The sequence below is a fragment of the Etheostoma cragini genome, chromosome 6, assembly GCF_013103735.1.
Source record: "Etheostoma cragini isolate CJK2018 chromosome 6, CSU_Ecrag_1.0, whole genome shotgun sequence".
Taxonomy (NCBI): domain Eukaryota; kingdom Metazoa; phylum Chordata; class Actinopteri; order Perciformes; family Percidae; genus Etheostoma; species Etheostoma cragini.
This window is the reverse complement of record NC_048412.1, coordinates 3705608-3721530: the sequence shown is the minus strand read 5'-3', so window position 1 is coordinate 3721530 and position 15923 is coordinate 3705608. Positions and strand designations below refer to the sequence as shown.

The window sequence follows — 15923 nt, the reverse complement described above, 5'->3', positions numbered from 1 at the left end:
TGTGTGTGTGTGTGTGTGTGTGTGTGTGTGTGTGTGTGTGTGTGTGTGTGTGTGTGTGTGTGTGTGCGCAGCCTAATACTGTGGTTTATGATGGACTCTGGCAAACTTGTGGATACTCATCATGCCAGATAATCTGTAGGACAAATATAGTCTCAGCCAGTCTTGTATACTTGAGTAAAAAGTACAAGTATCTTGGCTGAAAATGACTTTGGTAGAAGTTACAGTCTCCTTTTAAAATATTACTTGAGTAAAAGTCTTGAAATATCTGATATTTACTGTACAAGTATCAAAAGCAAGTTTTTGATATTAAATGTAATTAAATTAGAAGTAAAAGTAAAATAAAAAAATAAAAACTTGAATTATGAACTTAATTGCAAAAAGTATGTAACGTTATCTTCATCACTACTGTTGTTGGGGTGGTCATCGTCTGTTACCATAGCAGCAGACCCTGCACCAGGTGCTTCCATGACACTATCAGTCATTACGCTTCCTCTTCTTCTTTAGTTTTGGCCTATGGTTGTTTTGCTTTCCCGCTTGGCAACAGCCGGAATGGAGAGTGCATTTTCTTGGCAATTTAGGAGTAATGATTCGCCAGCCCTGCTTTTCCACTATAAAACATTTCTTCTGATTTTAATGTGTAGTAATGTTATTTAGGAAACGTAGTGGACAAAGGTTTCCGTAAAAATGAATAACGAAGTAAAGTACAGAAATGTTAAAATTATAAGATACAGTAGTAAAGTAGTTGTACTTTACATTACAACACTGGTCTCAGCCTACTGTAGGTTTTGCTCCCACTTACAACTTATGATATTTTATTTTATTTTTTTCAATTTTTTCAATTTTTTCAATTTTTTTCTTTTGATTGTGATTCTTATGTATGTATGACATGTGTGTGTATATATGTTTGTTGTGTAATGGTTGTCTTGCTACTCAATGCCTAAAATTTCCTTCAAGATTAATAAAGTATCTATCTCTCTCTCTCTCTCTCTCTCTCTCTATCTATCTATCTATCTATCTATCTATCTATCTATCTATCTATCTATCTATCTAAGACTTGTTATGTTAACAAATCTCCAAATGGCTAATGGTAGCATTTAGAGCTTGTTAGCAGGATGACTGTAGCATATAGAACTTGTTAGTAGGATGATGGTAGCATTTAGAGCTTGTTAGCAGGCAGGATGATGGTAGCATTTAGAACTTGTTAGCAGGGTGATGGTAGCGTTTAGAGCTTGTTGGCAGGATGATGGTAGCGTTTAGAGCTTGTTAGCAAGCTGATGGTAGCATTTAGAGCTTGTTAGCAGGATGATGGTAGCATTTAAAACTTGTTAGCAGGCTGATAGTAGCATTTAGATCTTGTTAGCAGGCTGATGGTAGCGTTTAGAGCTTGTTAGCAGGCTGATGGTAACATTTAGAGCTTGTTAGCATGCTGATGGTAGCATTTAGAGATTGTTAGCAGGCTAATGGTAGCATTTAGTGCTTGATAGCAGGATGATGGTAGCATTTAGAGCTTGTTAGCAGGATGATGGTAGCATTTCTTGTTAGCAGGATGATGGTATCATTTTGAACTTGTTAGCAGGCTGATGGTAGCGTTTAGAGCTTGTTAGCAGGCTGATGGTAGCATTTAGAACTTGTTAGCAGGCTTATGGTAGCGTTTAGAGCTTGTTAGCAAGCTGATGGTACCATTTAGCTCAAAACACCAATGTGCCCCACAGAGCCATTTGCATGGCTGTAGGCTTAGCCTTGTTTTTGGAAATTTGAATCCAAGATGGCTTTTGTTTTTAAATCATAATATTCCTTGCAATTTTAATGAGCACCAAAGTCTACTTTATCTGACAAAGATGCCCATTAGAACTAAAGTATTCACTCTAAATAAAGATGATAAAGATGTGAATAATAAAACAAGTATGCCCTGATTGTCTTCCAATTCTAATGATGGCATGAAGCAATAGGAACAGCCATCCTTGTTGGGCATTACGTGCATTCTGCATTTGCCTCAGATCTGTAGGTGATAACTAGCTATGCCAAGATCCATGTAATGAGAGATTATTTTCTGAGAAATCACAGATCAGATATGGTGGTAAGAGGCAGAAAAGGGGGGAGGGATAGAAACAAGCACACGGAAAAGATCCAATCTTCCCACACTGTTTAAAGCAAAGGGATAGTAGCAGATGGTAATGTGCAACAACATGGAACGCCTGCTTAGTAACAGTTTTATATCACCAATACAAAGCCGACTGGAGATGACACTTGTGCTGCCAGCCTCAATAAGTTCCCCATTAAACATGCTGTCTGCTATGTTTGTGTGTACAGTAAGTGTTCACACACATAAGCACGTACACCGTATAGTTCTTATTCCCTCTCAGCTCCGCTTTAATGAGTTTAGTGTTCTTGCAAAAGATCTCAGCATCTTTTCATGATCTTCTTCTATTGTCTTTGCTGAGAAACAAAGAAAACAAATGAAGCAGAACGTCAGAAAACTTTAGATCGAATTTAACTTTTTTGATTTAGTAATAAATCCTTCAAATAAAACAATTAACCTGGTTGTAAATTACATGCCTAAAAGCTTTCATGATTACACATAGAAAAATAAAAAACTTCTGCAAAACTCCTCTTTTCTGCATGAATGAGTCACACATTTGGGTCTTAATGATCAAAAGAAATGTAAGGAAGGGATTTCAGCCTTGCTGGTTACTGGTGTAAGGGAGGACAGCAGACCTTTTGCATTGGCCTTCCTCTAATGACCTGAGCTGCCGTCTGCACTCGGCTGTGTGCCAGGCATGCCCAGGGCCTTTCATACATCTATCACCACAGTCAGATGGTAATGATACAGGCAAGCCAACTGAGGCTGTGGAGGGGCCAGACATCTCCATCTTCCACCTCAGAAGTCACAGTGACCTAAACACACACACACACACACAAACACGGACAAACACACGCTCTGCCTTTTGGACTTGGATGACGTTGGCCAAATCTACTAATGCTGCAAAGTTGTTACTGTTAGATTTCAAACTTCAAAATTCTTCTTCCTACGTTGGAAAAGATTGACTGCGTTGGTATGCCTCTGTGTGCAAATGTCACCCACTGTCGCTGTGAACTCATTTACTGATTTTTCCATGCTAGTGTGGCACTGCGTGGTGTTTTGGATTTGCTCAGGGTGGGGGGGGGAGCCCAGGAGTAAACAAAAAAAGACTGATATAATTGGCCTCCGAGGGTAAATATTATTTCAAATGAGCTCCCCAGATATACTTTGAAAACAACCTGCAATACCTGAATTCCTCATTAGTATTTTCCAAGTGAGGATGACCTTATTGCTGAAGTGAGTTAAAAATTACCCCAATCCTCCCTTCAAATCAAACCTCAGTGTCCCATTACTGTTATGATGCAGAGAATTATGTATTTGCAGAGAATTTGGAATTAAAAAAAAAAAAATCATTCTCTTGTTAATTTTAAAATGTTGGGTTATTCTGCTTTTCTTACATGTCTTCTTTCAGACTAGTGCGAGGCCGCCTGCATTAGACATGCCTATTCTCCTTTTATTTTGAAATTCCTGTAAAATCCTTACTATAATGGCTACGAACTGTACATTTTGTGCAGCTAAAAAATACTTTATCAAAATTTTACTGCAATGTAAAGCACAGTTCTGGTCAACTTTCCTATTAAATTACATGCATACGTTTTTAAGAACATTTGTTAAGTCAGCTGGAGCTGTGTCTTGTACCTATCCCTTGTGGGAGGATTTCAAATCTTGAATCTTGAAAACTACCAAAATACAACTTTAGATCTTTATTTACCTACAATTTGTCTATTTGAGTCTGTACATTTCTCCTAAAAGTACAGGATATAACTTTATGTATTACAATATTTAAGCCAATACAGGCATTTTTTCAAAAACATTTTTTCATAAAAATACGCTTATCCATAAATCTCACCTTCATTGGCAAATAAATCAAACAGTTGCATTGCCGTCTATATTCTATTTTTACAGGGTTTGTTTGTATGTATATCATTCATAGCTGGCTTTGTAAAAAAATTTAATCCACAATGCCAAATTGATGTTTTTAAGGCTGTGACAATATTTTCAGATTTATTGAGTGATATTTTCCAAAGTCCACAATTAACATATACACAATAAGAAAATGCCTTATTTGCACATTTCCCTTTTTTTTTTACAACTTCTTACAGACAAATCTTTACATGTCACGTGGTGTTTGAAACCTCTCACTCAAAGAGCAAAACTACACACCAACTCTCCAAACTCATGAGTTATTTCTCAGCCCATCCTTCACTCAGTTTTTTAAAACCCAATTCTCTAGCTTAGACACAAAAAATCTATCAGGAAGTGATTTGATTTCCTTTTCCAAACACAACCAATCAAAATGCTACACTTATTCACCATAACCACGTTCCGCCCCGACAAAACGTAGCAACCCGTTTTTTTAAAATCTGAAACGGGGGTGAACACCCTGTTGAGTGTCTTCCTTTTGATTACTACGAGTTTACAGACACGTCTCTGCTGATTGGGTATCACCTCGGAGTCTGTGACACAACTAATAAACGAGAGAAACAGCCACCAAACGAGAGAAAACATACCTCAAAGCAGTTGCACACAGTTGCGAGGAAATATGTCATTCAACCAGGAAACCATGGCAACATGGTGCACACCATTTGAACATGCCAAACGTAACACACACTCTCCTAACATGTGCAAATTAAACTAATTGCTTATCACTTACCAACCACTGCTTTAGTACAGGCCTAAGAATAGGTCAAATGTCACAAAGGATGACAACAATAGACAGAGAGCAATGGGAGAAGGAGGTTAGTTTTATTTAGGAGTAATATGTGCTTTGGTTTATGGCATTTCTTTAAACCAATCACAATCGTCTTCAATTGCTAAGCGCCGGACAGAGCCACGGTGCCGCTGCAAAATAGCCTCGGGAAGGAACTTGTTTTGGTGGAACGTGTAAGTGTAAAAGTTTAGTTATACAACAGAAAACTCAGATTGGACAGATAGTCTAGCTATCTGTGTGGATTTACCCTGCAGAGATCTGAGGAGCAGGTAACCACAGTCCTAATAAATCCACGAAATCTCTGGCGGCACCTAACAACCCCGAAAATGAGACACTGTCGATATAGACTAGCTTTGTATCAACTAATTTGGCAACGGCATGAATGTAGCAGATGCTCACTAATATAAAAATAGTTGTGCACCATAGCTTTAAAAAGCCCCTCTCCTCACGAGCCCGTACCCAGCTCATAGTCACCTTTTGTGGGCTAAACTTAACTAGAAACTGCCTCTGAAACGATGAAGCTCCCAGTGCTCTGCAGCCATCTCCCAGTAACCGTTTGTTGGCTTAATTAAACTAAAGAGACGCTAACTGTGTCTAACTGTCATGTGTCCAATCAACACATGACCAGCCGGCAATCGCCTAATTTCAAAGGACATTATACAAATTGGTGTGCATTAGTTTTCATACATATCATATAAACAGGCAGTGGTAGCCACACCTTACATTTTATTTAAAATATTATACTCAGTTCTCCTTGAAGGTAAATGTACCATGCAGAAATCATCAAGAAGTGTGACTTCTATTATTTCCATAGATATATAATCTGCTTTTGCTACCAATAGGATTCCATGTTTGTGGCTGTCAATTAATCGTGAAATACCTGACAGTTTATTAGTAAAACATATTGATTTATAGTAAAAAGGAAACTGAAATGGGGACGCTGAGGACATACATATTGCAATATCTATTCATTCAACATGTCAGCTCTGAATGGTCGTTGCAATGCCTGTCAAACTGTTTAAGACATTGTGTCAGTCACTACTATAAGCCCCCCCCCCCACCCCCCTTTGGGCTTACATGTGTTATCTCTATCAGTAAGACACTTAGGAAGACGGTTGCTCTGCACATAAAAAACATGAGGAAGTGTGTTATGTATCTTTTGTTTAATAGTTTGCTTTAACCACACATCTGAAGTAATGCTGTTGCAACATGACAATTACACATCAACACTCTTTCTAAAGAGGTACAGCTGGAGTTACTTTCAGACATATTTAATCACAACAAGTACTGTATAGCTGGAGGATGTGACACCGTTGAGGACTGCAAACAACTACATCTTTTCAATCGGTCACATTTTGGCCTATTTGGTGAGGGGCCATAATAATGCACAGCGATTATCATATCCAGGCTGTCCTGTACATTTGCTTACTTTCTCATTGTGACTGACACACAGATTAACACATTATTGCACTGAGCTACAGAGAGGTAAACGGTCAGACATCAGTGGAAGGAAGTGGGCTTCTGAGACAGAGGTTTCAGCACCCTGTACAGCTCCTCATGCAGCCACATTAATGGAAGTGTCACCCAACCTGACCGCGTGCACTTGACACCACTGTTTCAGTGGATTGATTCATTCAGACTGTGTTCACTGGGTGAACTCCGGCTCATGTTTGACAAGCTCGCCATGAGGGATTTGACTTTGTGTGCGTAATAGTTCCTCAGGTTGACCGAGGGAACCTCTTTTATCCCCTCGTCGAAATCACAGCTTCTCATTGCGACCTCCAGCTGTTTTTGTCTCTTGTAGAAGAGAGAGAATTTATTGAAAATGAGCGTAATCGGAAGCACAACTACTAAGATCCCGGCCAGAATGCACGCCGAGGCGGTCAGCTTGCCAGCTATGGACACCGGCACCACGTCCCCGTACCCGACGGTGGTCATGCTGACGGTGGCCCACCACCAGCACGACGGGATGGTGGAGAGGTCCTCGCTGTCCTCTTTCTCCACCGTGTACGCCATGACGGAGAAAAACGACACCCCGACGGCCAGGTAGAGCAGCAGCAGGCCCACTTCTTTGTAGCTGTTCCTGAGGGTGGCCCCCAGGGAGCGCAGCCCCGTGGAGTGACGGGCCAGCTTCAGGATGCGGAAAATCCTCATGAGCCTCAGCACCTGTGCAACACGGCCCAGGTTGGCCAGCGCCGGGCTGCTCTCCACCACCAGGTTTATAAGCAGTGTCAGGTAAAACGGGAGTATGGACACCAGATCGATCATGTTTAACGGGTGTTCGAAGAAATGCAGAAGATCCGGGGCCACCGTGAACCTGGCGAGCAGCTCCAGAGTGAACCAGCCGATGCCAAAGTGCTCGACAGTCTCAAAACGGGGGTCCTCTGTGGGTTGCCCCTCACTGTCCAACACGCTGAACTCGCTCATGCTGTTCATGCACATCGTGGCGATGGAGCCGAGCACCACCAGGATGGAGAGGATGCTGATGATCCGGCTTGCCACGGAGTAGCCGGGGTTATCCAACATTAACCAGACGCGCCTCCGCGCGCTCCCGAGCAGCTGCTTGTCAAACTTGGTGGCGTCGCTGTAAAACTCCAACAGTTCGTCGAAAGATGAAGTAGTGCTCCCTTCATCGCTCCTGTCCTCCCACTCCTCCCGGTCCTGGTCCATTTTCCTACAGTGGTAGGCGCTGCTGCAGCACGAGTCAATAAAGAACTCGTTGATGCCCCAGTACTCGATCTCCTGGCTGAAGGAGAAGATGCACAGCTCGGCCATGACGTGCAACCTCCCCGTGTTGTAGAAATTCAACACGTAGGGGAAGAGTGCTGGGTTCCTGTCGAAGTAAAACTCCTTTTCGGTGTCGTCGTAGTCGTCACAGAGCTCCAGTATGGACTCTTTGGACTGACAGTGGAGTAAACGCGCAAGCCTCGTCTCAGGGAACCGGGAGAGGGTATCCGACTGGAGACGCTTCTTGAAGCCGCCCACGTTGATGCGGATGGCGGCGTTGTCATCCATGTGAGCCCCGCTGCCTGGTTTCCCCAAGGCCTGGCCTGTCATGTCTGGAGAGAGGGACACACGCAGAGACGCACGGCGCACAGAGAGCGAGTGGGAGACAAAAACCCATTGACACAAAGAGAAGGAGACAGTCAGCGCAAAGAGAGACACGCACGTTCAGGGAGAGAGAGAGAGAGAGAGAGAGAGAGACATGGGAAAGGGAGTTATTTTAGATGTATTATTATCATTTGAAATCATAATTTCTTTACTTTTTAAAGTAAAAGACTAAATGCGATTTTTTTTTTAAACCCCGTGATTTCTCCAAAATCACTCACTTCCATGAAAAGCAATGAATTTAAACCTTTGGCTTTAAAAATTAAGAACAAGGAACTTACTTTAAAGCGCTTCCAGTTCACAAAATCCCACTAGAAAAATACTCTGCATTTCAACTCCAGATATTGCAGTTTGTGGCTAAGTTGTGACCCTATAATAAACGCATGGAGACAGGCTTGTCCCCTGGAGGACAGGCAGGAGCGTCTCTGTCAGGTTGATTTTCTCAGCTTGGGCAGAAGAGGAGGAAGTCTCGTCCGAAGGGAGTCGGCGCAAATATGATGTTGCCTCCAGACAGAAATAAATTGGTCCCTCCTCAAATATAGCCCAAGGCTTGTTGTAGCTGCTAGTCCTTACATCCTGCATCCGCATGGTTTTACATCTCCTTCGGTTGCAGGTATCGGCAACATTTATGTAGCCTACAGTCAATTCCCAGAGCAGCCATAGGAACTGATAAGCATGCACACCCTGGCAGCCGCTTTTGGTTGTGCTTAGGAATTCCTCTCTCTCTCTTTCTCTCTCTCTCTCTCTCCTGTCTATCTGTTGCTGCGCAGCAACACGTAGCTCTCCCTCTGCACCGCCCTCCCGAACTGATCTCCGCATCACGGATGCTGAGGGGCGAGGCGCAGTCACTAAAGTAACCAACACACGGAAAGCACTGGCACGACATCACAACTGTAAAATAACGCCTTTATGCCAGAAATCTTAGATCCATAAACTGCATATTGCTGTATGATTACTGTATTCTGCATGGAGAGACAGATTTATAACAAAGACTGGAAATCTGTGCAGCTGAGGTCCAGATATATTGACTTTTAAATCCCCAGCATGGCTCAAGCTCCCCAAATTCCAGATCCTACAATTCCCATGATGCAACTTCTTGAATTTCAATAAGACCTTATTTTTGAAGAGTAGAAAATTGAAATGTTGACAGCAATGAAGTGATTGGGGCTTTGGGTGTATACAGATTTTGGCTAAAGGGGAAGCAGGAGAAAAGGGAGGGTGGGGGCGGGGACTGAAGGCTACGTCTAAAATCACTGGTTATCTTTAATATTACTCATCAAATGAAGCCAATAGGTACAGAAACAGTGTAAGTGTCCGGTGAGAGTGACTCTAGGTTTTACACTACAGTTTTTTATGTAAAAATTGTAAGTGTTACATGTGAAGACAGATGCTTTCATGTAAAGGTTACCATTGATTGTCGAGTCTGGTCATCCATCCCACACATTCACGGGCATGCAGTCGATCAATAGAATGACATTCAACTCAAGCCAATGTCTCTTTGCTCCTCACAAAATACTGTTTTACCAATGCTCACTACAGAACAATGATTCAACGCTGACAACCGCCATCTCCACCATCACATTCATTTCCTTTTATCAACTCATTACCAGCTCCAAAGCCAGCATTAAAGCCTTGTGCAGCCTTGCTTTAATTGATTAAGCACTGAAGGTTTTGTTTTGTCGTGTCCCAGTGTGTCCAATGAAGGTGATAGGAGCTGCAGACAAACGCTGCCTTATGCTGTTCATATTATCTTGGGTGGATGCTTGTTAGTGCACAAAAGAAAAAGAAAGGTGTGATGCTGAAAAGATGTCGATACCGTTGTTGATGAAGAAGTTTATGGCAAATCTGATCTGTTGGGAAAATTCAAGGTCCCTTTGCTTGTGCTGTTTGCGCATTTGAAAAATACACATTTAGCCCATTTTTGGTCTTAACACAAACTTTTAAGGCAAGCAGTCCTCCAAACACACACTTATAATTATATCGGCCATTTATTCTAAGCCCTCTAATAATGTAAGACCCAGAGGAGCATGGCAAGAATTGCAACCTTCTATCCAAAGCCGAGAACATAAGGGAACCAGTTTAATAATAATAATGTTTACTTTAATAATATCCCACAAGGGGAAACTACAATTTATACTCTGTTGTTATTACACCTGTTACACACAGGCCTGAATTACACACACATGCACTAATGGAGAGATGTCAGAGTGGGGGGGGCTGCCCATGGAAAGGCGCCCCGAGCAGTTGGGGGTTCGGTGCCTTGCTCAAGAGCACCTTGGCAGTGCCCGAGAGGGGAACTTGCACCTCTCCAGCTACCAGTCCACCACCATACTTTTTGGTCCGTACAGGGACTTGAACCCCGTACGGTTCCCAACACAACTCCCTACGGACTGAGCTACTGCCACCCCAAAAACGAGGAAACGGCTACTTCACGTGACGCAAAACGTGTCGTGGCTCCGTTTCTTACGTAAAAATAACTCACTGTTTACTTTTAAATGGGACTTGAACCCTGGTCTCCCGGATGAAAGTGTTTTTTTTTGTGACCCATCCATCACAACCACATAACCTACTTCCTTTGCATTAATTTGGCGCCATGCTCTTTGCTTAACCCTCATGTTGTCCTCGGGTCAAATTGACCCATTTTCCTATATCAATGTTCTTTTTCAATACACAATTGTAATTACCCAAAATAACATGATTGATTCCACACTCCGGTCTTTGGGGTGATTTTGATGGGTATTTTTGGGGTGTCTTATTCAATTTTATAGCATTTGAAAAAGAATTAAACTAAATAATTCCCAATTTCTGCTTTTCTAACTCAAATATTAGGTATAATTTGTTATAAATGAGGTTTATTGACCAAAAATTCAAAAAATAACTGTAAAACTAATAAGTAAGTGTTACGTTGTGCTGAAAACGTCTGAAAAAAGTGACAAACATGGGGGAAAAAAGCATCAAAAGCGTTAGGAAAAAAGGACAAAAACGTAAGAAAAAGTAAAAAAAAATGATAAAAAGCATCAACAAAATTGTTGATTTTCAATTTGAAAACATTCATTGAACAAACAGCTTATGTGGCACTTTTTAGAGGGATGACTGTTATCCTGTAAGGAGCCATGATAAATAAAGGTGGTCACCATCACTTCATTTTATGGATTTTCTTTATGAGAAGACCTAAAGTGAAAGCTTTAATGGCAGTTATTCCCCCCTCAGGCTATGCTACTGTGATCATCTCTTCTTTCTGATATCATTTGCTGGCCACCCTGTTTGACACACCAGGCTTTAACTGCATTTGAAAACCCATTTAGAATCATTGGAAGCAATTTCCTACTTGCTATAGTGTATTGCGGTACTTGTTTGTTACCAATGGCTGCAGGCAGCACTGAAACTGTTTACTCCTAAATAGGATCTTTCACTCCCAGATTGTTACTCCCGGCCAACCAGCACATTAATATTTCATCACCTTTTTTTCGCCTAACAATTGGCGTTTACGATGAGCATGTACACCCATGAGATTGCCTGTACATAATGGGTCTTTACAGTCCTATTCACACAGGCCATCTCCTCATTCTGGATGCTTTTAGGGCTTTAATAAGAACTACAGTAAAACGTATGTTATTCAGTATGGTACACTAGATTATGTCAAAGGCCTCTACAGATCCTCCACTCCCTCACACAGCAGATTTGTAGGATTTGTGAAGCTTAACAAGAGCCTTGAAAGCACACACAACCCCTCTCTGCTGATTACAATGTTGTGAAATAACAGACTTGTTCTTATTAATGCACCTCAATTGTAAAATCCATCTGTTGTGTGGGAATGTTCAGTGATTATAATCCAATTTAGTCTATCATTATACTCGTCCAGGGGGTATTATTGAGCTCTGTGCACTGAGATTCCTTGATGTTAGTATCTGTAATCTGTATTATTTGCATAATTTATTATCCTAGTTTTTCACGCTGTGTAGGAATGTCCTATAACAACAACGTGCTTTTACTATGGCACATTTGGAAAGCGTTCAGATATCACACCTCGTAGGAATACTTTATTAGGTGATAGTCAGTGTTTATCAGGGAAATGGTAATTTTCTGTGCATCTGATTTAGGTGATTTAGGTAACATTATGGGGTGTCTTCTCGCTCTGCAAGCTTCATCAGTCCTGGATGGTATCTCCTCAGAATTCATTAACGTGGGTGAAGAAGCTTGATGTTTGTAATAACGAATGCCATCAGGACTTTGTTCAGGATTACTGAGGCTGTTAGTTTAAATGATTTGATCATCTGCAGATTATTCACTGTCTGCTTTTCACTGAACCTGGCTGCTTTTGATTCATTCTTCTCCCGGATGGTTGAGTTTAATGTGCTGCTTTGTGGAGGAGGCACTATTCCTCATAGCTGTTTCCTCAAAAGGTTTCCTTAGATCCGTTGTCTTATTGATAGCTTGTCTAAGTTTTCAAATAAATCCTTCTGGCTCACTTTATCATGACAAGTTTGCTATGAATAACAAACAACTAGTGGCAGAAGACGTTCTCAAACCCTTTATTTAAGACAAAACCACTAGGCCAACATGAATGTTAATTCTTTAAAAGTCAAAGCTAGCTGAGAAAAATACAAAAGTATTATCAGCAAAACATGTTAAGTGCTCATTCTGCTGATATATTATCATGTATGACATAATTACAGATGTATTAATGCATTGCAAGTATCATATTACAAGCTGATAGGTGGAGCTAGTTTGAACTATTTTATATACCGCTCTTGTCCATGTCTTGAGCTCTCACACCCTAACCCTTCACAATGGAGGATGTACGACTACAGCTGAGCAGATATAAATCTGCCAAGGCCCTGGTTCCGGATGCCATCCCAGCCAGGGTGCTCAAGCTTTGTGCCAGGGAATTCTCCCCAATCCTCTTCCCCATCTTCTGGAAATCCTACACGATAGCTTCAATTTCTTCCTTCTGGAAGACATCTATCATTACATCGGTACCCAAGAAACCCCGCCCCTCTGAACCTAACCATTACCGGCCTGTTGCACTCACTCCCATAGCAATGAAATGCCTGGTGAAACTGTTGGATCACAGTTGGACCTATAACAGTTTTGCTTACAGGGCCAAGCCAGGAAAAGAGGATACTGTGGCATGTCTCCTTCACTTCCTCCTCCAACATATGGACTCCACTGGTAACTTGGCATTAATCCTAATAATTGACTTTAGCTCCGCCTTCAACACGGTTCAACGCCACCAGATGATCAAGATACTTTGCCCGCTCAACATCCTACTTCTTCTCCTTCACTGGGTCCATAACGTCCTGAAATGGAACTGTCACTTCACAACCATCATCACAAACACCGGAGTCCCTCAAGGTAGTGTTCTCAGTCCCTTTCTCTTCACCCATCACCACGTACCATAATTATTCAGATTACATATTGGGTCTGCTCAGTGACATCAACTCCATTTCAGCCTATAAACACTCCATCTCTCATTTCAAACAGTGGTGCACTGACAACTACTTCCATCTGAACAAAGAGAAAACCAAAGAACTGGTCTTCAACGCACGAAACACTGGACTGTTTCCCATCTCCATCCATAACAAGATAGTAGAACAGGTCAAGAAATTCAAATACCTTGGACTCACTTTATTCAACAACCTCAGTTTTGATCAACACATCCCAGATTTTTACAAACAATCTCATGACACATGTCCTCCATAAACTCAGAGCACTTTCTGTTGCCCCTGACCTCCTACCGTTACCACTGTTTCTACAACATGTTCACCATCTCACCAAGATCACATACGCAGCTCTACCGCACCCAACATCTCAGACCTGAAATGATAGATCCATTACACGACTTTTCCTTACCATTGTCAATGACACCAATCACTACAGACACAATTCACACTGCTTCCATCTGGCCGCAGATACAGGACTGAGTTGCAGAAGGACTTGCATTGGCAGAAGTTTTGTGCCTGTTTTTATGTATCCATATGTCTGTCTTTATGTTACCTGTTTATGTATTTGTCTGTGTATATTGCCACATGCACGAAACAGACATGGAAAACAAATCTCCCTGGTGGGACAATGAATATCTATCTATTTAGGTAGTAAAGTCCAGATAAATCTGAGGGGTTGTGAGATGATTATTGGGGCGAAGAAATACAACAACTCTGATTTGTATTCCTTAATTGGGGCCTTTATCTAATCATTGCTGTTTTGTGTGAAATATCGTATATACATTGAGTACTTTGGGCCTTGGGCACGTCAGACATTTAGAGGGCAACAACAGCTTTATTATTTAACAATGCATCATATTTCACATGTTTAGCATGTGTTGATTTTATGTAAACTCTTCATTTTCAAAGTAACTAGTAATTATAGCTGTCTAATAAACGAAATAAGGTAAATTTATTAAATAACATAAAATGTACATACTCAAGTAAAGTACCTCGCAATTGCAGTAGCTTTACTACCATTGCCATTACCTTTTTAACATCGCAACCAACAATGTAATGTCCCAATTATTTTAACTTTTTCTACTCAAGTGCAATCAACGTCTGTACTAACCATGCTTTTGCACTCTTGGCTGCAAAAACTGTGACAAAAATGTGTTTTCAGAACATTTTTGGTCACAAAAAATACCTCCTGCAATATTAATCACCATCATTTCAATACTGCCCACTCTTGTCGGGTTTTCATTCCAATCTCACATCTTTTGATGAAGACCTTTTCAGAACCCCCGTTTAAATGTAATCATGAAGTAATAGCCAGCTTTATTGTTGTCTCTCAGCCCCGACAGTAGATACAGGAATATAATTTCCACGGTATTAAAATGATATTGCACACATTTCAAGATCTGACCTTAAATAATGAGAAACACACTATTTTGTTGGCCCAGTAAACAACAAAGATTTTAAATTGAATACTGAATTAGTGGGGTCAAAAACAGTTAAACCAAAGCTTTGGTGGCAATACATTTCAATTAAGTTGATTTTTTAAGAGAACTTTTAAGACAATTTATAGTAGGTGTGTTGAGACTCAGAAATGGAGATATGTCTTACGATGGCAAACTGCTTTGAGTTCTAAGGACTAAAATCAATTACAGAGTTTTTAATCATCCTAACTGTTTCACGCCACCATTTTCAAATTTCACATTCCATTATCAGACCCACACGGTCAAGAGGAGACAATCAATCAGCCCATTTATCCCCTTCAGAGAGTCAAGATGACATTTTCCTCAGACTTGTAGTAAGTGTGTGTGAGAGAGATAGAGGAAGGGTGGATGGAGAGGGACAAATGAGAAAGAGACAGTGAAGAAGAGAGAAAATAGGAAGAGGATGTGGTTATCTCTCTCTCCTTTAAAACCTGATGGCGCAAGTGAGAGTGTGTGGGCGACCAAATCTGCTGCTCCCCGTCTTTTGTACGGCTGCCTTTATCATTCTCTCTCCTTCCCTTGCTTTTTTTCCCACTCCCTCGATGTCTTTATGTGTCTTATATCCACTCCTTATCCTCTCTCCTACAGTATGGCTCATACTTTCTCGCTTCTATCCGCCAACATGAGGTCAAGGTTCAATAATATGTTCACCTCATCGTTGACAGAAAAGAACAGTGTGTGAGCTGAAGCATTGCCAAGGGATTTTAAACTGCTGAGCAAAATGCCACGGCACTCTGTCCATGACAAAAGCTGTCAGTCAAAGCTCACTCTGTGCCAAGCACTGATGGATGATCCAGCACTCTCCAGAGAGATTTAAAGAAATAGTAAAAAAAGAAAAAAAAGAAAAAGGGCAATCTGTTTAGTCATGTTATTCAGACACGTGATATAAAATGTGCTTACATTTGTCTGCCCTATTCCCCTTCACACCACGGCAATCACATCAAACGGGCTCTGATTATTATGCCAGAGAAAGCTGGCTCACTTAGGGCGGAGTGCAGAGAGAGGGAGCAGGATGAATATAGATTGAAATTGGAGGGGCCGATTTTCCAGCTTCCAGCTTTGAGAGTGGGAATATGAGTTTCAGGACGGTAATTAAACACAGT

General features: G+C 41.2%; 1 protein-coding gene across 1 annotated transcript; it reads right to left on the bottom strand.

Moving 5' to 3' along the window:
• Positions 1-5735: 5735 nt before the first annotated feature.
• LOC117946692 (potassium voltage-gated channel subfamily S member 2-like) lies at positions 5736-8646 on the bottom strand. Its single transcript, XM_034874984.1, has 2 exons — positions 8180-8646; positions 5736-7849 (listed from the first exon to the last, which is right to left on the bottom strand). Exon 2 carries the CDS (start codon positions 7845-7847, stop codon positions 6408-6410), a length of 1440 nt encoding a protein of 479 aa, XP_034730875.1. The 5' UTR covers positions 7848-7849; positions 8180-8646; the 3' UTR covers positions 5736-6407.
• Positions 8647-15923: the final 7277 nt, after the last annotated feature.

Coding starts and splice junctions, on each gene's coding strand:
- LOC117946692 (XM_034874984.1), bottom strand. CDS start 7,847: ATGACAGGCCAGGCCTTGGGGAAACCAGGCAGCGGGGCTCACATGGAT.